The following is a 20,838-nucleotide window of genomic DNA, read 5'->3' on the forward strand; positions in this document are numbered from 1 at the left end:
CATAAGCTTTCGTGGGCAAAGACCCACTTCGTCAGATGCATGTACATAGGTCTTTGCCCACGAAAGTTTATGCTCCTACACTTCAGTTAGTCTATAAGGTGCCACAGGACTCCTCGCCGCTTTTGAATAACAATATAATAAGAACAATATGACAATGACCAATAATACAAGGGGCTTCTGCAAATGTCATTTCATTCAGCTGGAAATTGAATTCTCCTGTTTCCACTGCCCATCCCTGAACCTCCACTGTGATGAAGAGATTCAAGACTTGGTTAGGAGTTTATTCGTGGCTTTTCTCAGCGCGTCCTTCACCTCCCTGTTCCTCAGGCTGTAGATGAGGGGGTTCAACATGGGGATAACCAGCGTGTAAAAAACGGAGGTTATTTTGTCCGTTTCCATGGAATAGCTGGAAGAGGGTCGGAAATACATAAATAGGTCTGTGCCATACAATATGACCACAGTAGTCAAGTGAGAAGCGCAGGTGGAGAAGGCTTTGCGCCGGCCCTCGGCAGAGCGGGTCTGCAGGATGGTGGAGATGATCCAGACATAGGAGAGGAGTATTGTTACAGCACTATTTACATTAATGATGCACTCAAAGGCAAATATCACAATCTCATTGATATGAGTGTCAGAGGAGGAGAGCGCCAGCAGTGGGGGAATATCACAGAAGAAATGGTTAATGACATTGGAGTGGCAGAACAACAGCCGGAATGTCAGACAGGTGTGTATCATTGAATCCACTAACCCCACAACACACACCCCAGCCACCAGCCTGTTGCAAAGCTGCGTGGACATGGTGACCGTATAGAGCAGCGGGTTACAGATGGCCACATAACGGTCGTACGCCATCACAGCCAGCAAGAGGCACTGAGTATCTGCAAAAGAGATGAAGAAATACATTTGCAGCGCACAGGCAGTGTAGGAAATGCTTTTCCTCTCAGTGAAGAAATTCTGCAGCATCTCAGGGGCAATTGTGGAGGAATAGCAGAAATCACAGAAAGACAAACTCTGAAGGAAAAAGTACATGGGGGTGTGGAGTCGGGCATCAGTTGTGATTAACAAGATCATCCCCCCATTCCCTACCAGGGTGATAACATAAATCAGTAGGAACAACACAAACAGGGGGACCTGCAGCTCCGGACGATCTGTCAGTCCTGAGAGAATGAACTCAGTCGCCATCGAGCAATTTCCTACTTCCATCTCCTTGGAAAAGAGCTCACGCAGCTAATGGGATGTGGGCAGTTGGATGGCTTGGGGAAATTATCCCTTCTCTGTAAGAAATTAAGGGAAGAAAACTGGAGATCAGTTTCTTAATGGACACCAGTTCGGGATCAGGGAAGAGCTTAGGCAACACAACCAGATGTTCACAGCTGGTGATGTCAGGTTTCCCATACAATGCACACACTGTACACATGCTAGGACATGCAGGTGAATCATACCCCACAGACAAACACTCCTCTTCAGTAATCTGATCAGCGACTTGTGACTATGTTGTAAGAGAATCAGGTGGAAAACCATCTCAGACTAAAAAGGCGATTGCTTAGCTCACGAAGGGGTGACAGTAAATGCGTTTCACTCTCTCTCCCCTCTTTGGGCAAGGAGAGCTCTGTAATTTGGCATCTCGGGTGAGGGTAAAACTTGCTTATGCATCTTTTTTTGCATCTGAAATGACATTTCCACTGGTCTGTATGAAGACTCTGAGAGAAAATGAAAACTATCCTCCTTAATGACTATGTAATTGCCTAATCGCCTAATGTTTGTGTCTCTACCTCACAAGGGTTGAAGCTTTCAGTGTTTGAAACCATGTATGAAAAATCATCTGATCACCATGTGGTCTCTCTGAAAGTGACAGCCATATAGGACAACAGCACCTACCTGGTGAGAAGAAGGAGATGTGGTCGGATTGTCCCATCGACAGAAATTGCCTATTTTCAGGGTTTGCGAAGTTTTATACTGAGATCTGATCCATGGGACACACTCCCTGGAGTAAGTGGGAATAACTGAGCTCAGAGAGGCACCACACCTAATTAATGAGGTCAGTGAACCAAAGTCTCCCCTGGAGACTAATTTAGTGCACTCTTTCATCCTGTGCTCTTAAGTGATGCAGGTTCTATCTATCGCAGACCAATCCCTGGGATATTTCATTACTTTCTCTCACTCCATATTCCCCAAAATATGCCTGGTAGCTTCACTCACAGGGCTTGATGGAGACAACAGGATGTGACCTGAGATATCTGCTATACGTTGTTAATTGGGTATTTCCCTGTAAAGCTGGACCCTTCTAAAAAAGTATGTAGTGGCCTCTTCCCGTTCCATGTGCCTGGAAGCAGCATTTTCCAAAGCATTCACCATTTCATTGAGTCTATTGGCTCATATGAAATTATGGGTCTTAAATTCTTTCTGCCTCTGTTTGCCCATCTCTGAATGGGAGTAATCCTACTCATGTGCCTTTTAATAGGATTGGTCTATGTTTGTAAATCCTGACATGGTCTTTGAGTGGGGTACCTGAGCCACACAGGCAAAGATTGGCTAAGGCAGCCTTGTAGAGAAGCCAGCCAATCAGAAGAGGGCTTATTGAACCAACCTGCAGGGAGAAGGCTTAGTGGAGCAGCCAATCAGGGCCTGGCCGGACCATATAAGAAGGGATGCTGAGCAGAAGGCTTCCTGGAATGCTGCCTGGATTGGTTGCCGGGAGAGAAACACCACAACCAAAGCAAGGATGGGTGGGGTGAGGGGAGAGAAAGGGAGCTATAGCTTGACTGACTGACAGACTGACACCCTGATACAGGGAGAAAGAAGGAGCTGAATCTATGGGGAAGTGGCTGAAGGAATCAGGGACATGTGAGAATGGGGCAACTGGATCCCTCAGTTCCAACCCATTAGAAGGCAGGTTTGGATCCCTCCACCTGTACACCCCTCTTGCAAATGAGGACAGTGGCTGGTATCCAGACTGCATTTTGCTCCTGAGATCAGGGACTGAACCTCGGACTGCAGTTGGCCACTAAGGCAAGTGGCAGGACTAAGAACGGTCGGTTCCCCTGTAGGGGCAGGGATAACAGCGTGAGGCGCTGTGTCCAGAAGAGGTTGCTGCCATCTGGGGAATAATGTAAGTGATAGTCACAAATTCCATCACAGAGAAAGGAAATGTCTTGATTCAAAGTAGTACAAGAGGCCTGTGGATGCTCTAGGAACAAAGCCCAAAATTACAGAATGCTAGATCAGTGCTCTACCTTCTTGAGCAGTTTTCCTTCTTGTGGCAATAGAGGAACAGTGGCAGAAAAGCTATTCTGGTAAGAAAGTGGCAACCAGTCCCTCATTCTGTACTGAATTGAAGCCTTTTTGATATTTACTGAATATGTCTCATGAATCAGCTGAGGATGTAGTAGTTTCTACTACAGACATTTGAAGAATGCAAGGGAACTTGTTGGGATCCCTCTTTGAAGATACACTGCCAATTACATGCACAGCCAAAACAACCTATATAGGTGCAGATCAACCTATATTTTAGTTACCCATACAAAGCCCTCTATCAAAAGATTCCTTCACTTTCCGTCCTTTAGCTGCTTCATAAAATAAAGACAGCAGCCACAAGCAAATAGGATGGAAAATAAATGTTTTTCCCATCATGACAGTTTATACCCTTGTTCTCATCCCTTCTGAAAGACCACGATAAATGTTGTAGAAATCACATTTTGTGAGGTATCATTTGAAAGCCCATAATCCACTGACTTAGGGTAACGTCTAGACTGCATGCCTCTGTCACCAGAGGCATGTAGATAAGGCTACCAGGCATAGGAAAATGAAGTGGCAATTTAAATAATCGCCGCTTCATTTAAATTTACATGGCTGTCGCCGCTTCATTTAAATTTACATGGCTGCCATGCTGAGCCGACAAACAGCTGATCAGCTGTTTGTCGGCTCAGTGCGGTAGTCTGGACGCGCGGGTGTCGACATCAAAGGCATTTGTCGACCACCCAGGTATACCTCATCCCAGGAGGCATACCTGGATGGTCAACAAATGCCTTTGATGTCACTCTCTCCCCCGTCTTTGGGCAAGGAGAGCTGTGTAGCTCGACATGTCGGGCTCGTCTACACTGGCCCCTTTTCCGGAAGGGGCATGTTAATTTCAGCTATCGTAGTAGGGAAATCCGCGGGGGATTTAAATATCCCCCGCGGCATTTAAATAAAAATGTCCGCCGCTTTTTTCCGGCGTTTAGAAAAGCCGGAAAAGAGCGTCTACACTGGCCCCGATCCTCCGGAAAAAGCGCCCTTTTCCGGAGGCTCTTATTCCTACTTTGAAAGTACTTAACCTACTTCAAAGTAGGAATAAGAGCCTCCGGAAAAGGGCGCTTTTTCCGGAGGATCGGGGCCAGTGTAGACGCTCTTTTCCGGCTTTTCTAAACGCCGGAAAAAAGCGGCGGACATTTTTATTTAAATGCCGCGGGGGATATTTAAATCCCCCGCGGATTTCCCTACTACGATAGCTGAAATTAACATGCCCCTTCCGGAAAAGGGGCCAGTGTAGACGTAGCCGTCGTGTGGCGGTAAAACTTGCTTATGAAGCTTTTTTTGCATCTGAAATGACATTTCCATTGGTCTGTAGAAGACTCTGAGAGAAACTGGAAAACACCTGCCTCAGTGACTATGTAATTGCCTAATCCCCTAATGTGTTGTTTCTGTACCTCAGAGGGGTTGAAACTTTCGGTGCTTGAGACCGTGAATGAAAAATCTTCTGATCATCATGTGGTCTCTCTGAAAGTGACAGTGATGCAGGACAACAGCACCTGCCTGCTGAGAGGAAGGAGATGTGGTTGTGTTGTCACATCGACAGAAATTGCCTGTTTTCAGGGTTTGAGAAGTTTTATACTGAGATCTGATCCATGGAACACACTCCCTGGAGTAAGTGGGAATAACTGAGTTCAGAGAGACATCATGCCTAATTAATGAGTTCAGTGAACCAAAGTCTCCCCTGAGGATTAATTTCCTACACTCTTTCCTCCTCTTCTCCAATTAGTTGAGAAGGACGGAAGCAGAACAAGGTGAGAACCCTAAAATCAGTATCGGAGTCAAACCTTTCCCCAATTTGTGATCATACCAGTGCTAGAATTGGAGCTGCTGCCTGAGCGAGCTGAGATTAAATTTGGCTTTCATGGCTTTCAGGTTTCCTCCCTGGAGCACCGTTTTTCCCAGGACAACAGTTTTGTACAGCACATGTAATTAATGTTTTTGTCGCATTTTTCCTTGTGGATATGGAGCACACAGGACAAGAGCACCATACAGTGTGGAGCACTGTATCTCCCATCAAGTCATTTTAATATTGGACAAGAAGGAGGTGAAGAGTCCTCTTGTCAACATTGAGTGCAGTGACTATTATATAATTGTGTCTAGAAATGGTGAATTTCTTATCAACAAAGAATTTATTGTCCATAACAATGAAATTGTACTTTACTTCAAACAATTCACAACTGTGTTAGAAATTCTCCTGATGATGTGGTGCACTTGTGCTTTGTAATTTAATAGCCAGTTGCCACAGTGGTCACCTGTGAGTTGGGAGATCCATGTTCAATGCTCCTATCTGTCCAATGCTGGGCTCAGATGTGCACTTGGATTTCCTGCCTTTCCAGACAGAATCCCAGCCACGGAGCAATGAGCTTTTCCTGTCTGCATTGCTCTCAGTCTCTCCTTCCAAATTTGTTATCTTGCGTAATACAAATTTCAGACCTATTGGAACAGGGACAGGAAGTTGAGCAGCTCCCCCTCTAGGTGGGTGCCCCGGCAATCAGTCAATAAAATCATTCTCTCTGTCTGGCCCTGTGATTCAGGAACGCCATGGCTCCAGCAGCAGAGACTGAGGCCAGAGATCCACCACTGGCTACATGGACACTGCTACCAGAAATGAAGCCGGGTTTGTTTGGCACGTCTGGTGAAGACACATCAGATCAATGAGGCAGCAATTGCCCAGCGAGGTCTGTACCCAGCACACTCAGAGGATCTGTCCCAAGGCTGACGAACACTGATACTGACAGGTGATCGAATTACATGGGTTCAGTTTCATAACTCTCCCATAGAGACAGCACGGTGAGCATAGGGTGCAGGAACCACTGCATGTCAAACTAAGCTACATCAACTTGCAGTAGCACTTGAATTAACGTACAGCATGAGCATTGCCCAGCAATAAGGAAGCTCCAGGACACAACACAGCTAGTCAGCAGGGCACCCCTCAGCAGTGTGGGAGACCTACTTTCCAATTGCTGCAACACACCAGACACAGGGGGATTGACCCGTGTCTGCCACATCCCACATGAGTGCTCTGGTTACTGGACTGAAGCTTAGAAGCATTGAGATGAACATTTTCTGAGCAGCCATGAAGTAAAAATTCAGTTAAAGTCACAGTTTAGTCCATTTCACACTCACAGTCCCCGGATCCATATAATTCCCCAAATCCCTACCCTTCACATTCTGAAACACACCCCAAGAGAACAGAGGGTAAGAACGCACAGTTAACCTGTCAGTATCTAGCATCTGATTTTATTTCTGTGTTTAATGTCTGTTATAGAGAAACTTCACCCTTTCTGTTCTATTTTACATTCTGTTCAGTTGAGCCCATCACAGCGGATGCAGATACACCGTGTTCTCTCTTACACACCACGCTCTTATTTGTTTTGTTGTTCCCTTAAGATGAAGTGACAGACGTGAGGAAAAGCATGTTTTTTCTCATAGTGCATGAACCCAAAACAGGTGACAATCTCTGCAATAACTTGCTTTGCCTCAGCCATAGACTTCACAGAGGTCATAATTAAACCAAGTCAGCTACAAAGAAGTGGGACATGTGAAGTCCCCTTCTTCTTTCCAAATGCAAACATCTCATGGTGTAAAAGGTACTTACATATAACTATTTATTCATACATGTGGAACAGGAGTAATAGCAAAATAGAGCCCTAATTTAAGGTAGGACCTGCAGACCTTATTGGTATGTAAACAATTTACTAATAAGAATAACATAATAATGAATAATAATACCACAGGGTCTGCAAAATGACCTGATCTGGATTCACTTCCTTCCGCTCCCTATGACTCAACCTGTGCTGAGATGAAAAGATTCAAGACTTTCTTAGGAGTTTATTCATGGCTTTGTGCAAGGCGTCCTTCACCTCCCTGTTCCTCAGGCTGTAGATGAGGGGGTTCAACATGGGGATCACCAGCGTGTAGAACACTGAGGCCACTTTGTCGGAGTCCATAGAATAGCTGGAGGTGGGTCGGAAATAGATGAAAAAGAGGGTGCCATATAATATGACCACCACAGTCAAGTGGAAAGCGCAGGTGGAGAAAGCTTTGTGCCGGCCCTCTGCAGAGCGGATCCGCAGGATGGTGGAGAAGATATAGACATAGGAGAGGAGAATGGCCACAGCACTATTCAGAGTAATGAGGCATGTGAAGAAAAAGAGCATAATGTCATTGATGCGTGTGTCAGAGCAGGAGAGCATCAACAGTGAGGGAGCATCACAGAAAAAATTATTAATGATATTGGAGCGGCAGAATGACAGCCGCAATGTCAGAATTGTGTGTATTATTGATTCCACCAATACCACAAGATACATCCCAGCTACCAGCTGGTTACAACGCTGTCTGGACATGGTGACGGTATAGAGCAGTGGGTTACAGATGGCCACGTAACGGTCATACGCCATCACAGCCAGCAAGAGACATTCAAGATCTGCAAAAACGATGAAGAAATACATTTGCACAGCACAGGCATTGTAAGAGATGCTTTTCCTCTCCGCTAAGAAATTCTGCAACATTTTAGGAGAAATTATTGTGGAATAGCAGAGATCACAGAAAGACAAATTACTAAGGAAAAAGTACATGGGGGTGTGGAGTCGGGGGTCAATTGTAATTAACAAGATCATCCCCCCATTCCCCACCATTGTGATAACATAAATCAGGAGGAACACCCAAAACAGGGGAAGCTGCAGCTCCGGACGATCTGTCAGTCCTGAGAGAATGAACTCAGTCACCACCGAGTGATTTCCCTCTTCCATCTCGTCTGAGCTGAGATCAGGCAGCTACGGAGTTGTCGGCAGATGAATGGCTCAGGGAAATTATCCCTTCTCTGTAACAAATTAAGGAAAGAAAAATGGATGTTAATATCTTAATGGGCACCAGTTCAGGATCAAGGAATAGATAGATGGTAACACAAAAACACTCCTCTTCACTAATCCGAGTAGCAAACACCAACTTGTGACTTTGTTGTGGGAGAATCAAGCTGAAAGTCATCTCAGACTGAAGAGACAATTGCTTAACTCAGGAAAGTGAGAGTAAATGAGTTTCACTCTCTCACCCCTACTTGGGCAAGGATACATCAATAGCTCAGCATGACGGTTGGTGATAAAACTTGCTTATGAAGCATCTTAAATCGCATTTCCATTGGTGTGTATGAGAACCCTGAGAGATACTGGAAACCTCTTGCCTCAGTGACTCCGTAAGTGCCTAATTTGTCTTTATCTGAAAGGGTAGGATCTGGATGGAGGCCTTTAGTGCTGGAGACCATGAATGAAAAACCTTGTGGTCATCATGTGGTCTCTCTGAACGTGACTGTGATGCAGGACAGTACACTTACCTGCTGAGAAGAAAGAGATATGGTGCAGTCTCCCCATCGACAGAAATTGCCTATTTTCAGGATTCAAGAAGTTTTATACTGAGATCTGTTCCATGGGACATGTTCCCTGAAGTAAGTGGGAATAACTGCACTCTGAGGGGCACCCACCTAATTAATGAGCTCAGTGAACCAAAGTTTCTCCTGGTGTAACTCATGCCTTGGGGATTAATTTGCTGCACTCTTTCCTTCTGTATTATCCAATGATGCAATTTCTCTCTATTGAAGACCAGTCACTATGATCTTCTATGTCCTTCTCTCACTACGGACTTCCCAAAATAGGCCAGATTGGTTCACTCATTGTGCTTGGTGGAGACAACAGGATGTGACCCCTGACATCGGTTCTGTATTGTTAATTGGGCATTTCTCTGTAAAGCTGGATATAACCCAGCTGAAAGGGTCTGTAATGGCCTCTTCTCATTCCATGCGTTTGGAAGCAGCATTTTCCAAGGCATTCACCAATTCACTGAGCCTATGGACTCTAATGAAAATGTGGGTCTTTAATTCTTTCTGCCTCTGTTTGCCCATCTCTGAATAGGAGTGACCCTACTCATGTGCCTTTCAATAGGGTTCACAAATGTTTGGAAATCTTGATATGGCCTTTTGATGGGTTGCCTGAGCCACACAGTGGGAGATTGGTTAAGGCAGCCTTGGAGAGAACCTCGCCAATTAGAAGAGGGCTTGTCGACCCAACCTGTAGGGAGAAGGCTTAGTGGAGCAGCCAATCAGGTGGACTGGACCATATAAGAAGAGGTACTGAGCAGAAGGCTCCCTGGAATTCTGACTGGATGGTTTGCCTGAAGAGGAGCACCACAGCCAAAGCAGGGGTGGGTGCGGTCGGGGGAGCTAAACGGAGCCACAGCCTGACTGACTGACAGACTGAAGCCGTGACGCAGGGATAAATAAGGGGCTAAGCATATGGGAAATGGCTCAAGGAAACAGGGATATTTTGGAAAAGGGGCAGTGGGTAGCTGACGTCTATAGGATCCCTCAGTTGCAACCCAGAGTAGCACGCAGGCCTGCTTCCTCCCACCTTTGCATCCCACTTGCAAATGAGGTGGCTGGCTGGTTTCCAATCTATCTAGTATCCATAATGCCTCTGTGGTCAGGACTGAACCTTGGTTTGCATTTGGCCACTGAGGTAAGTGGCAGGATTAAGAGGTTGGTCCTACAGAGAGGCTGAAATAACAGAGCGCAGCATTGTGCCCTGAAGAGATTGCTGCCATCTGGAGAATAATGTGGGTTAAAGTGTGGTTGGTCCGAAGTGGGGAGGGTGCACTGATGCAGAGAAAGTGCCATCAAGATCAGCCTCAGTTTCATTACCTGTCGACATGATCGAGATCAGTGTAGCGTCTTTGAGCACCTTGCAAACTTTATTCTATTTAGTGTCACAACTTAAATCACGGAAGAAATGGATGTCTTGATTCAAGGTCACACAAGAGGTCTATAGTTGAGCTAGGAACAAAGCCCAAAATTACAGAGTGCTAGATCCACTTATCTACCTTATAACTTGTAGGTTACTTGCATCTGCTGCATCTAATGCAATGCAGTATAAAATGTAACAATGAATATAATGAAGCTGCATACAGTAGCACTAAATATAACAAAGGCAAACTAGCCTACCAGCTACAACATATAGGCTACGTCTACACTGGCAAGATTTTGTGCAAATACTTTTAATGAAGAGTCTTTGCGTTAAAGTATTTGCGCAAGAGAGCATCTACACTGGCATGTGCTTTTGCACAAGAGATGTGCTTTTGTGCAAAAGCATCCGTGCCAGTGTAGATTCTCTCTTGCGTAAGAAAGCTTTGATGGCCATTTTAGCCATTGGGCTTTCTTGCACAAGAAATTCATGTTGCCTGTCTACACTGGCCTCTTGCGCAAGAACAGTTGCGCAAGAGAGCTTTTTCCTTAGCGGGAGCATCATAGTTCTGGCGCAAGAAGCACTGATTTCATACAGTAGAATGTCAGTGTTCTTGCACAAGAGCTCCCTGGCAGTGTAGACAGGCAGCATGTTTTTGCACAAAATCATGCCAATGTAGACACAGCCATAATGTTACCACACACATTTTATCAGAACAACGATGATCAGCAGTTTATGAGTTTGTGTTGCCAAGAGGCAATGGTGCTTTTCTTAAAGGATTCGGAGGCAATAAGCACACAAATTGAGTGAAGGCTTAAAGACTTTATTAAGCAAATCTCAGAATAAAATACAATGCTTATGTCCCTTCTGCTGCCAGGAACCCCCTGAAGAAGGACAGTGGATGGACCCCAATGGCCGGTACATAGCACCTCCCATGGCTTCGGTCTATGCCGAGGATCTGATGTTAGGAATATCCCCTACATTTATATAATGTTGTATCTACATTACTCACAGCTGTTGTTTTGAGAACCTGGCAAGATTGTTGATACATTGGATATTTTCACAGGTCAAATAATTAGCTGTAGCAGGTGGCAGACATTCAGCATAACTATGTGATCATCCCAAACACTCCCGTACTCCCATACTAGGTGGATGGCCTTGGGACCCGTCCCAGAACTTGTTGAGAATAAACAGTGAATTCCTAAACTGTACCATCTTGAGCAAACAGCTAACTCTTTGAGAATGATGAGAGAATAATGAGAAACAAAAAGCACAAATGGCTGCCTAGGGCATCCAAGGAGATGCAGGCATGAAAGGAATGATTGCTGTACACCACCTAGTCTCCTCGATATCTCAAACATCTTCCACATTTCCACTACAGAGTTTTCTTTAGAGAAAGAGGGGCTGTCACCACTCTTTTACGCAAAGGTTTTACACAACTGTTCTCTATTGTCATGATAAGGAAAGATTGTCTAGTATATAGAGCATTAGCTTAGCTTTATAATTTGGAGGTAGTTCCTGACTTTACTGCAGACCTCTTGTGTGACCTTGAATAGGGACATTAACTTTCTCTGTGCCTCAACTTATCATTTGTGAAATAGAGATAATATTGTGCTATCTGACATGGAAGTTAGGACAATCAAAACAACAAACATTTTGTGGTTGTGACGGTTTTACTCTCCTCCCATGCTTTATGAAATTGACTTGTGGACACAAATATGCATAACTCAAAGATGCTTTGGATAAAATACCTCATGCATCCCATCAGTTTTAATGTCTTGATCTTCTGGATTTGCGTATCTTATTTTGGTGCATGTATCACTCTTGTAAGTAAAGTTGGAGCTATGGGGTATGGAATGGTTTGTGGTTTTACATGTGCAAATGAAAGCCATCAAAGGTTTCCCTCAATGTCGGGGTGATCACCTATAAACAGCTCTTTTGTCCTTTAAGTCTTAAAAGTGACTGGTCTTGGGAAGTCATGTGACCTTCTCATCTGGTAGAGGCTGACCAGGTAATTTTCCATGGACTGGGAGAATATAAAACTGAGAATTACTGCTTGAAAGAAAGGCTATTTAAGAGGCAAAGTTTTTCAGTTATTTGTCTTTGTCTGGCAAGTTACTCCTAAAAGAATGAACCAAACACCTTAGGGGGAAAAAAGGTCTTCATTGGTTTGCAGGCTTAGGTGGAATAAAAAACATTTTGCAATAAGTTTGAATTATGTGTTGAAACTAGCTATGTGTTTATTGTTATTTTAAATTTGTAATCTACTTTGCTCTTCCTGTTTTCACTTGCAGTCATTTACGTCCTACTGCTTGTACTTAATAACATCACTTTTATTTACTATCAAGCTCTGTGTAAAAATTTTGCTATCTGGGGGAGCAATGAATGTGTCCATTCTTCCTTTCATTGTTAAAGGGGGCTTCCCTAAATAATTCATTTTCAGTTCTGATCCCCTTTTGGTAGCTGGGACCAAAACTGCATTTTCCTTGGAACTGAAGAGTTTCAGTGTCCGTGTTGCTTCTCAGGGGTTGGTGGTCTCAGCTCTGTGCCTTGGCTGCAGACCAGGGGCACATCTATACAGCAGGGCTAAACTTGAAATAAGCTATGCAACTTGAGCTACGCTAATTGAGTAGCTGTCTACACAGCACTTATTTTGAGATAAAGCACTCTTCCCTCGACTTTCCTTACTCCTTCTACAATGAGGGTTACAGTAGTTGGAGTAAGCAGTCATCCAGCTCGACATTGTTTCGACATTATGTTAAAATAACTGTGTGTATGTAGTCATGGACTATGTTATTTCAGAATAACATTAGTAATTCCGAAATAACGCAGCTGTGTAGACATAGCCCAGGTGATCTGGCCCAACAGGACAGGGTGGTGAGAAGCCCCAGAAAGCAAGAAGGGGGGGAGTATCAGTGGCTGTCTCAGCACCCCAGCAAGGCCCTACATGGTATCTTCTGCCATCGCACCCCATCACAGAGTTGCTCACAGGTGGAATGTTGATAAAGGGCATACAAGAACCTACAAATGATAATGGTCCTTGTTATAAGGCAGGCAAATATGATTACTCCCTTTCAGGGGTGGGCAAAGGGAGAGAGAATTAAAGATCCATACTTTCATACGGGTCCATTGGCACCCTGAATTAGAGATGGTTTTTCAAAATTCTGTTTCCATATAATTGGAATGAGAAATGCACCTACATATTATACACACTGACAGATGTTTTATACTTTAAAAAATTCCTGCTTTCTTAAAGGGTACCTGTAAGTGTACATCAGGGAATGTGAAAAGTAAAAATAAAGTTACTTACCCACATAGTTATTATTTCATTGTCTATCTATAGTGAATGGAGAGAGCCTGGGTTTGTACAATCTCTCTCTCTTTACTGTGCACATCATCAAATATTGAAACATCTTATCAATTCATTAATGTTGCCCATAAAATCTAAAATCACCGAGTCTAGGAGTTATGAGTCCATTGGTACCAACTTATAGATAGAGCCTTGAAATCAATGGCTGCGTAACCCAGTCTTTGAATTTTCAGTTTTCAGTGTGGTGACCATTACACACACATGGGTCTGGAAAGGGCCGAATTTCTTATTTCTTTATAATAAAACAAAATCTTTGGATCACTTGAAACTATTCACAAAATGTTAGAAAGTGTACTTGTAGCTTTGTTCCAAAACCATAAAACAGGACTATGGAGCACTTGAAAGACTAACAAGATGGTTTATTAGGCGATGAGCTTTTGTGGGCCAGACCCACTTCCTCAGTGGATCTGGCCCATGAAAGCTCATCACCTAATAAACCATCTTGTTAGTCTTTCAAGTGCTCCATAGTCCTGTTTTTTGTTCCAGCTACACCAGACTAACACGGCTACATTTCTATCACTATTCCAAAACCATGTGTGTGTGTCAGGGGAAGGATTTAGGCACCAGTGACAAAGCAGCCAAGACAAGGCAGCAGTGGTGCACTCACCCTTTGCAATTTATTGGCCCATAGTCAGACTGTTCACTTGTGAGGTGAGACATCCACGTTCAATCCCCCTGTCTGCCCAGTGCTGGGCACAGATGTGCACTTGGGTTTCCTGCCTCTCCAGAAAGAATCCCAGCCACAGAGCAATGAGCTGTTCCAGTCTGGGTCTCTCTCAATCTCTCTTTCCAAAGTGGTTCTACGGTGTAACACAAATGACAGACCCATTGGAAGTTGAGCAGCTTCCCCTCTCGGTGGGTGCCCCTGGCAACCAGTCAGTAAAATCATTCTCTCTGTCTGGCCCTGTGATTCTGCCCAGGGCTCCAGCTGGAGAGACTGAGGTCAGAGCTGCACCACTGGCTACATGGACACTGCTGCCAGAAATGAAGCCGGGTTTGTCTGGCACGTCTGGTAGAGACACCTCAGATCAATGGGGCAGCAATTGCCCATTGACGTCTGTACCCAGTGTCCACTGAGGAACACTGATTCTAGCAGGTGGTCTAAGTGACATTGGTTCAGTTCCATAACTCTCCCATTGACACAGCACGGTGTGGACATGGTGCAGGCACCACTGCACGTCAAACTAAGCTACCTCAATTTGTAGTACCATAACTTAAATCAACTTTCATTGTGAGCATTGACCAGTGCTAAGGAAGACGCAGGACACGACACAGCCAGTCACCACAATGCTCCTCAGCAGTGAGGGAGATCCACTTTCAAATTGCTTCAACACACCAGATAGAGGGGGATTGACCCATGTCTCCCACGTGAGTGCTGATCACTGGATAGAAGCCTACAAGGGAGGCACCAGCAGTATCACCACCTCTTCCACTCCCATCCATTTTGCCAGGCTAGCCCTTGGCTGGCTTTGCGGTTACATTGAAGCCCAAGGAAGAAGGAAAAGACATGTGCCATTTCTGGTCATGTGAAAAGTTTCCTTCCTCCCAAAAGGACATTTCAGACATGGTTTTCAGTTTTCTCATCCTTTTGGGGAATTTCCAGACTTTGATTGGGTTCAGATGAATGTTTTCTATGAAGCAGTGACCTAAAAAAAATCACTTATTGGTGCAGCTCCATCCATTTTGTGCTCCCAGTCCCCAGAGCCCTACAATTCCCCATACCCCTACACTTCCCAGTCTATAGTACATCCCAAGAGAACTAAGAGCAAGAACACACAGCTAACCTGCTGAGGAGGGGTCTGATTTTACTTCTGCATTTAATTTAGATTGTAGAGAAAGCTCACACTTTTGCATTGTGTTCGGCGCAGTCTGTCACAGTGTGCACACACACAGTGTGCTTTCTCTTTGACACCTGGCTCTTATTTGTTTTGATGTTCTCCTCACAGGAAGTGAAGGGTGTTGTGATAGAAACAATGTTTTTCCTCGTAGTGCATAGACATAAACCAGGTGAGAATCTGTTTCTGCAACAACTCCCTTTGCTTCAGCCATAGAAATCACACACATCATAAGGAAACCAAGCCAGCTACAAAGAAGAGAGACATTTGATGCCCCCCACTCTTCTTTCCACAGACAAACATCTCTATGATTTCAAAGCTAGTGACATATATTTATGTACTCACTCATGTGGAAAAGCTGACTCCTTGAATGTTGCTGGAGTAATAGCATAATAGAGCCAGATCTCAGATAGGGTCCGCAGGACTTATTGGTATGTAAACAAATTAACAAAAAACAATATAGCATGGAACAATAATACCATAAGGGTCTACAAAATGTCATTGCAATGGCCTGGAATTAAATTCATGAGTTTCTACTCCCTATCTCTCAACCTGCATGGAGATGAACAAATTCAAGACTTTCTTATGAATTTGTTCATGGTTTTGTGCAAGGCATCCTTCACCTCCCTGTTCCTCAGGCTGTAGATGAGGGGGTTCAACATGGGGATCACCAGCGTGTAGAACACCGTGGCCACTTTGTCTGTGTCCATGGAATAGCTGGAGGTGGGTCGGAAATAGATGAAAAGGAGGGTGCCATATGTCATGACCACTGCAATCAAGTGGAAGGTGCAGGTAGAGAAGACTTTGTGTCAGCCCTCGGCAGAGCGGATCCGCAGGATGGTGGAGAAGATACAGACATAGGAGAGGAGGATGGTCACAAAGCTGCCCAGATTAACTAAACACGTGAAGGCAAACATCACAATCTCACCGATGCGGATGTCAGAGCAAGAAAGTGCCAGCAATGTGGGCATATCACAGAAGAAATTATTAATGACATTGGAATGGCAGAATGATAGCTGAAATGTCAGACTTACGATTATCATTGATTCCACCAACACCACAAGATACACCCCTGCCACTAGCAGGTTACAGCGCTGTCTGGACATTGTAACCATGTAGAGCAGCGGGTTACAGATGGCTACATAACGATCATATGCCATCACACCCAGCAAGAGGCATTCACTGTCTTGAGAAAATGTACTGAAATACATTTGCACAGCACATGCAATGTAAGAAAAGTTTTTTCTCTCAGCTAAGAAATTCTGCAGCATCTTAGGGGCTATTACTGTGGAACAGCAGATATCACAGAAAGACAAATTCCTGAGGAAAAAGTACATGGGGGTATGGAGTTGGGAGTCAATCATGATTAACAAGATCATCCCCCCGTTCCCCACCAGGTTGGTAACATAAATCAGCAGGATCATCCAAAATAGGGGGACCTGGAGCTCCGGACGATCTGTCAGTCCTGAGAGAATGAACTCAGTCACCACTGAGTGATTTCCCTCTTCCATCTCCTCTGAGCAGAAATTGGGCAGCTACAGAGATGTGGGCAGCTAGATGGCTCAAGCAACATGTCCTTTCTCACTAACAAATGAAGTGAAGAAAAATGGAAATCCGCTTGGCAATAGGCACCTGTATAATATCAGGTATGGGCTTAGTGTCCAGAGCCAGATGTTCACAGCTGCTCATTCCAGGTGTTCCATACAGTGCGCACCCTGCACAGAGACAAGTATATGCAGGTTAATCATGCCACCCACACACAAATACTCCTGATCACTAATCCAAGCAGCAAACAGTGACTTGTGACTCTGCTGTGAGAGAATCAGGGTGTGTCTAGACTATAGGGTTTTGTCGACAAAAGTGGACTTTTGTCGACAAAACTATACCTGCGTCCACACTACCGCTGAGTTCTGTCGACATAACGTCGACAGAACTCAGCAGTTTTGTCGACGCTGGTAAACCTCATTTTACGAGGCATAACGCCTTCTGTCGACAGAGTTTCTGTCGACAGAAGGTGTTATTGTATGTAAACTGTCCTTTGCGTCTACTCTACCATGTCGACAAAGCAGCTTGCTTTGTCGACAGAACTCAATGTAGTCTAGACGCTCTTTGTCGACAGAAGTTTTGTCGACAGTATCTGTCGACAAAACTTCTGTCGACAGAAGCCTGTAGTCTAGACGTACCCTCAGGGTGAAACCATCTCAGTGTGATGAAATTATTGCTTAGCTTACGATGGGGTGAGAGTAAATGAGTGACAATCTTTTCATCCTCTTTGGGAAAGGGGAGCTCTCTGTTTTGGGATGTGTGTTTCGGGAAAAGCTTGTGTGCTCTGCTAATTAAGCTTTTTTGCCTGTAAAATGGCATTTACATGATTCTATATGGAAATCCTAAGAAACAATGGAAACATATCCTTCCGAGACTATGTAGTTGCCTACCTTTTCCAATTATGTAGTTTGTTTCTATAGCCCAAGGTGGGCTGAGGCTTTTAGTGCTGTTGGTCATGAATTCAGTATCTGCTGTTCACTATGGTGTTCAAAAGGGTGAGTAACTGTGATGCAGGACAACAGCATGTACCTGCTGAGAAGAGAGAGATGTGGTGTTTCCCCATCCACAAAATGCACCAATTTTGAGTGTTCAGGAAGTTTTATGGTCAGATCTGTGATCCATGAGACATGCTCCCTGAAGTAACCAGGAATAACTAATCTCAAGAGGCACAACACCTAATGAAGCTTCCGAGTGAAGAAAAGTTACTCTTGGTATGACTCTTACTCTGGGAATTAATTTAGCACGTTCTTTCCTTCTATGTTACTAAATGATGTAATTTCTATCAGAGTTACACAGTAAAACAGGGCGTATATTTCATCTTCCTGTGTTCATAGTTCAACCCTGGGACTGTGTCGAGCTGAGCAGCAAAGGCTTTGTTTGTGGACTCTGAAAGCTTTTGGCTGAACACACAATAGATCCCCTCAGAAATACCTCAGAGGTGCCTCAGTTACCACAGCCCATTAATGTCTGCCATGGGCCATGCTCCCCAGCTGAACTCCGTCCCCACGATGCATGATGGACTCTCCTCTTGCTGAACTGGCCTGGACCATCACCAGAGCCCCACAGCCACAGTTTGACGGAGGGGGCGGGGAAAGAGTTTGGTGGAAAATGAAAATTTCCATGGAAAAGATAATTTCATGAAATAAATTTGCTGAATTAACAGAATGAGAAATGGAGCTGAAGCTCACTAATTATATTACACGGGTCTGTATAAAAAACTTGAGACATACTGAAAACCACTGACATTTTCTCGGACATTCCTAGGTTCAGAATCACCTCATTGTCCCAACAGGTGGAATGTGAAACGTGTACAATATATTGGAGATCTCCTGATCTATCTATCGATCTATCTATCTATCGATCTATCGATCTTTCTATAGATCTATCGATCTATCGATCGATCTATCATAGACTATGATATTCTTTGTCTTCCTCTTGCTATGTTACTCCCCATAATAGAATAGATAGGTTCACTGATTTTACTTGATGGAGGACACATGGTGACCAGAGAAACTCAGCACTTGATCACAAACATCTAGTCTCCATTGTTAGTTGGGTTCTTCCCTGTAAAGTGGAAATGAACCTGTTGAAATACTCTGTCCGGAGGCAGTGTTTTCTAAAGCGTTCACTAATTCATACAGTCATAGAAGCCCAGGGCTGGAAGAGATCTCAGGAGGTCATCAAGTTCAGCCCCCTGCCCAAAGCAGAACCAACCCCAACTCAATCATCCCAGCCCAGGTTTGTCAAGCTCAGACTTAAAAATGTCTGGGGATGGAGATTCCACCTCCTCCGTAGGGAACCCATCCCAGTGTTTCACCATCCCCAAAAGGAAATAGAGTTTCCTAATATCCAACCGAGACCTCCCCCACTGCAACTTGAGATCATTGCTCCTCATCCTGCCATCTGCCACCACTGCGAACAGCCTCTTACCATCCTCCTTGACACCCCCTTTGAGTGAAAAGGCTTCTATCAAATCCCCCCTCACTCTTCTCTTCCATAGACCAATCAAGCCCAAATCCCTCAGCCTCTCCTCCTAGGTCATGTGCTCTAGCCTCCTAAGCATTTCTGTTGCCCTCTGCTGGACTTTCTCCAATGCATCCACATCTTTTCTGTAATGGCGGGGGTGGGCAGAATTAGATGTAATACTCCAAACGTGGCCTCACCAGTGTCGAATAAAGGGGAATAATAATTTTTCTAGATCTGCTGGAAATGCTCTTCTTAATGCACCCTAATATGTAATTAACCTTCCTGGCTACAAGGGCACACTGTTGACTCATATCCAGCTTCTCATCCACTGTAATTCCCTGTTCCTTTTATGCTGAACTGCTCCTTAGCCAGTCGGTCCCCAGCCTGTAACAATGCTTGGGTTACTTCTGTCCCAAGTTCAGGACTCTACACTTGTCCTTGTTGAGCCTCATCAGATTGCTTTTGGCCCAATCCTCCAATTTAGCTAGCTCACTTTGGATCCTATCCCCATCCTCCAACTTATCTACCTCTACCCCAGTTTAGTGTTATCCGCAAATTTGCTGAGGGTGTAATCCATTCACTCATCAAGGTAATTGATAATGGTGTTGAACAAAACCGGCTCTAGAACCGATCCTTGGGATGCTCCATTTGAAACTGACCTCCAGCCAGACATTGAGCTGTTGATCACTGCCTGTTGGCCCAACAATCTGGCCAATCTTCTATCCACCTTCCAGTCCATTTATCTAATCCAGACTTCCTTAACTTGCTGGCAAGACTATTATGTGAGACTGTATCAAAAGCCTTGCTAAAGTAAAGGTATATCACATCCACTGACTTTCCCATGTCCACAGAGCCAGTTACCTCATCATAGAAGCTAATCAGATTGGTAAGGCATGATTTGCCCTTGGTGAATCCATGTTGACTATTCCTGATTACATTTCATACTTTCAGTTCTGCACCTGGTGTGTAAACTTTTCTGCACAGTTTCTTTTCCTCTTTCCCAGCAATTAACTTGCACCTAAAACTCTGGGCTCTACCTCTGGCAGCTTTTTAACCTGACAACACAGAGTACTAAGCACTAGGCGATAGTGCCTAGTGATGCTGAATGGAATGTGTGTCTGGTACTGTCTAGCCCCCGATGGACTACGTCACTTCATGTATTGGCTCTCCTTTTAGACAATGGCATGTGCAAGACTTCTTCCCAAGTAGAGATTCCCAAATATTTCAATACAAAAAAGTGTGCCTCAATTAAACAATAAAACACATTTACTGATTACAGAACAAAGTAAGCAGAGAATTGGCTACAAAGAAATAAAAGGTAAAATACAACTCATGCCTAACTTAACAAGGGTACAGAGAAGAGCGACAAGAATGATTAAAGGTTTAGAGAACATGACCTATGAAGCCAGGCTTCATGAACTGGGCTTGTTTAGTTTGGAAAAAAGAAGATTAAGGGGGGACATGATAGCGGTTTTCAAATATCTAAAAGGGTGTCACAAGGAGGAAGAAGAAAATTTGTTCCTCTTGGTTACTGAGGACAGGACAAGGAGACAAGGGCTTAAAGTGCAGCAGGGGAGGTTTAGATTGGACATTAGGAAAAAATTCC

General features: G+C 44.4%; 2 protein-coding genes and 1 pseudogene across 2 annotated transcripts; all 3 read right to left on the bottom strand.

Annotated features, from left to right (window-relative positions):
* Nucleotides 1-261: 261 nt before the first annotated feature.
* LOC102463680 (olfactory receptor 8U9-like) lies at nt 262-1,218 on the bottom strand. Its single transcript, XM_006133536.4, has one exon. The coding sequence runs from the start codon at nt 1,198-1,200 to the stop codon at nt 262-264; it is 939 nt and encodes a 312-aa protein (XP_006133598.3). The 5' UTR covers nt 1,201-1,218.
* A 5,882-nt stretch (nt 1,219-7,100) lies between these two features.
* On the bottom strand, nt 7,101-8,039 carry LOC102463423 (olfactory receptor 5J3-like). Its single transcript, XM_006133535.2, has one exon. It carries the CDS (start codon nt 8,037-8,039, stop codon nt 7,101-7,103), a length of 939 nt encoding a protein of 312 aa, XP_006133597.2.
* Nucleotides 8,040-15,793: 7,754 nt separating this feature from the next.
* On the bottom strand, nt 15,794-16,381 carry LOC142829337 (olfactory receptor 5AS1-like; annotated as a pseudogene).
* Between the last annotated feature and the right edge of the window lie 4,457 nt (nt 16,382-20,838).

Source organism: Pelodiscus sinensis, chromosome 4, assembly GCF_049634645.1.
Source record: "Pelodiscus sinensis isolate JC-2024 chromosome 4, ASM4963464v1, whole genome shotgun sequence".
In the NCBI taxonomy this organism is placed as follows: domain Eukaryota; kingdom Metazoa; phylum Chordata; order Testudines; family Trionychidae; genus Pelodiscus; species Pelodiscus sinensis.

What these genes read in the sequence shown, in the direction of transcription:
- LOC102463423 (XM_006133535.2), bottom strand. Translation starts at nt 8,039, where the DNA reads ATGGAAGAGGGAAATCACTCGGTGGTGACTGAGTTCATTCTCTCAGGA.
- LOC102463680 (XM_006133536.4), bottom strand. Translation starts at nt 1,200, where the DNA reads ATGGAAGTAGGAAATTGCTCGATGGCGACTGAGTTCATTCTCTCAGGA.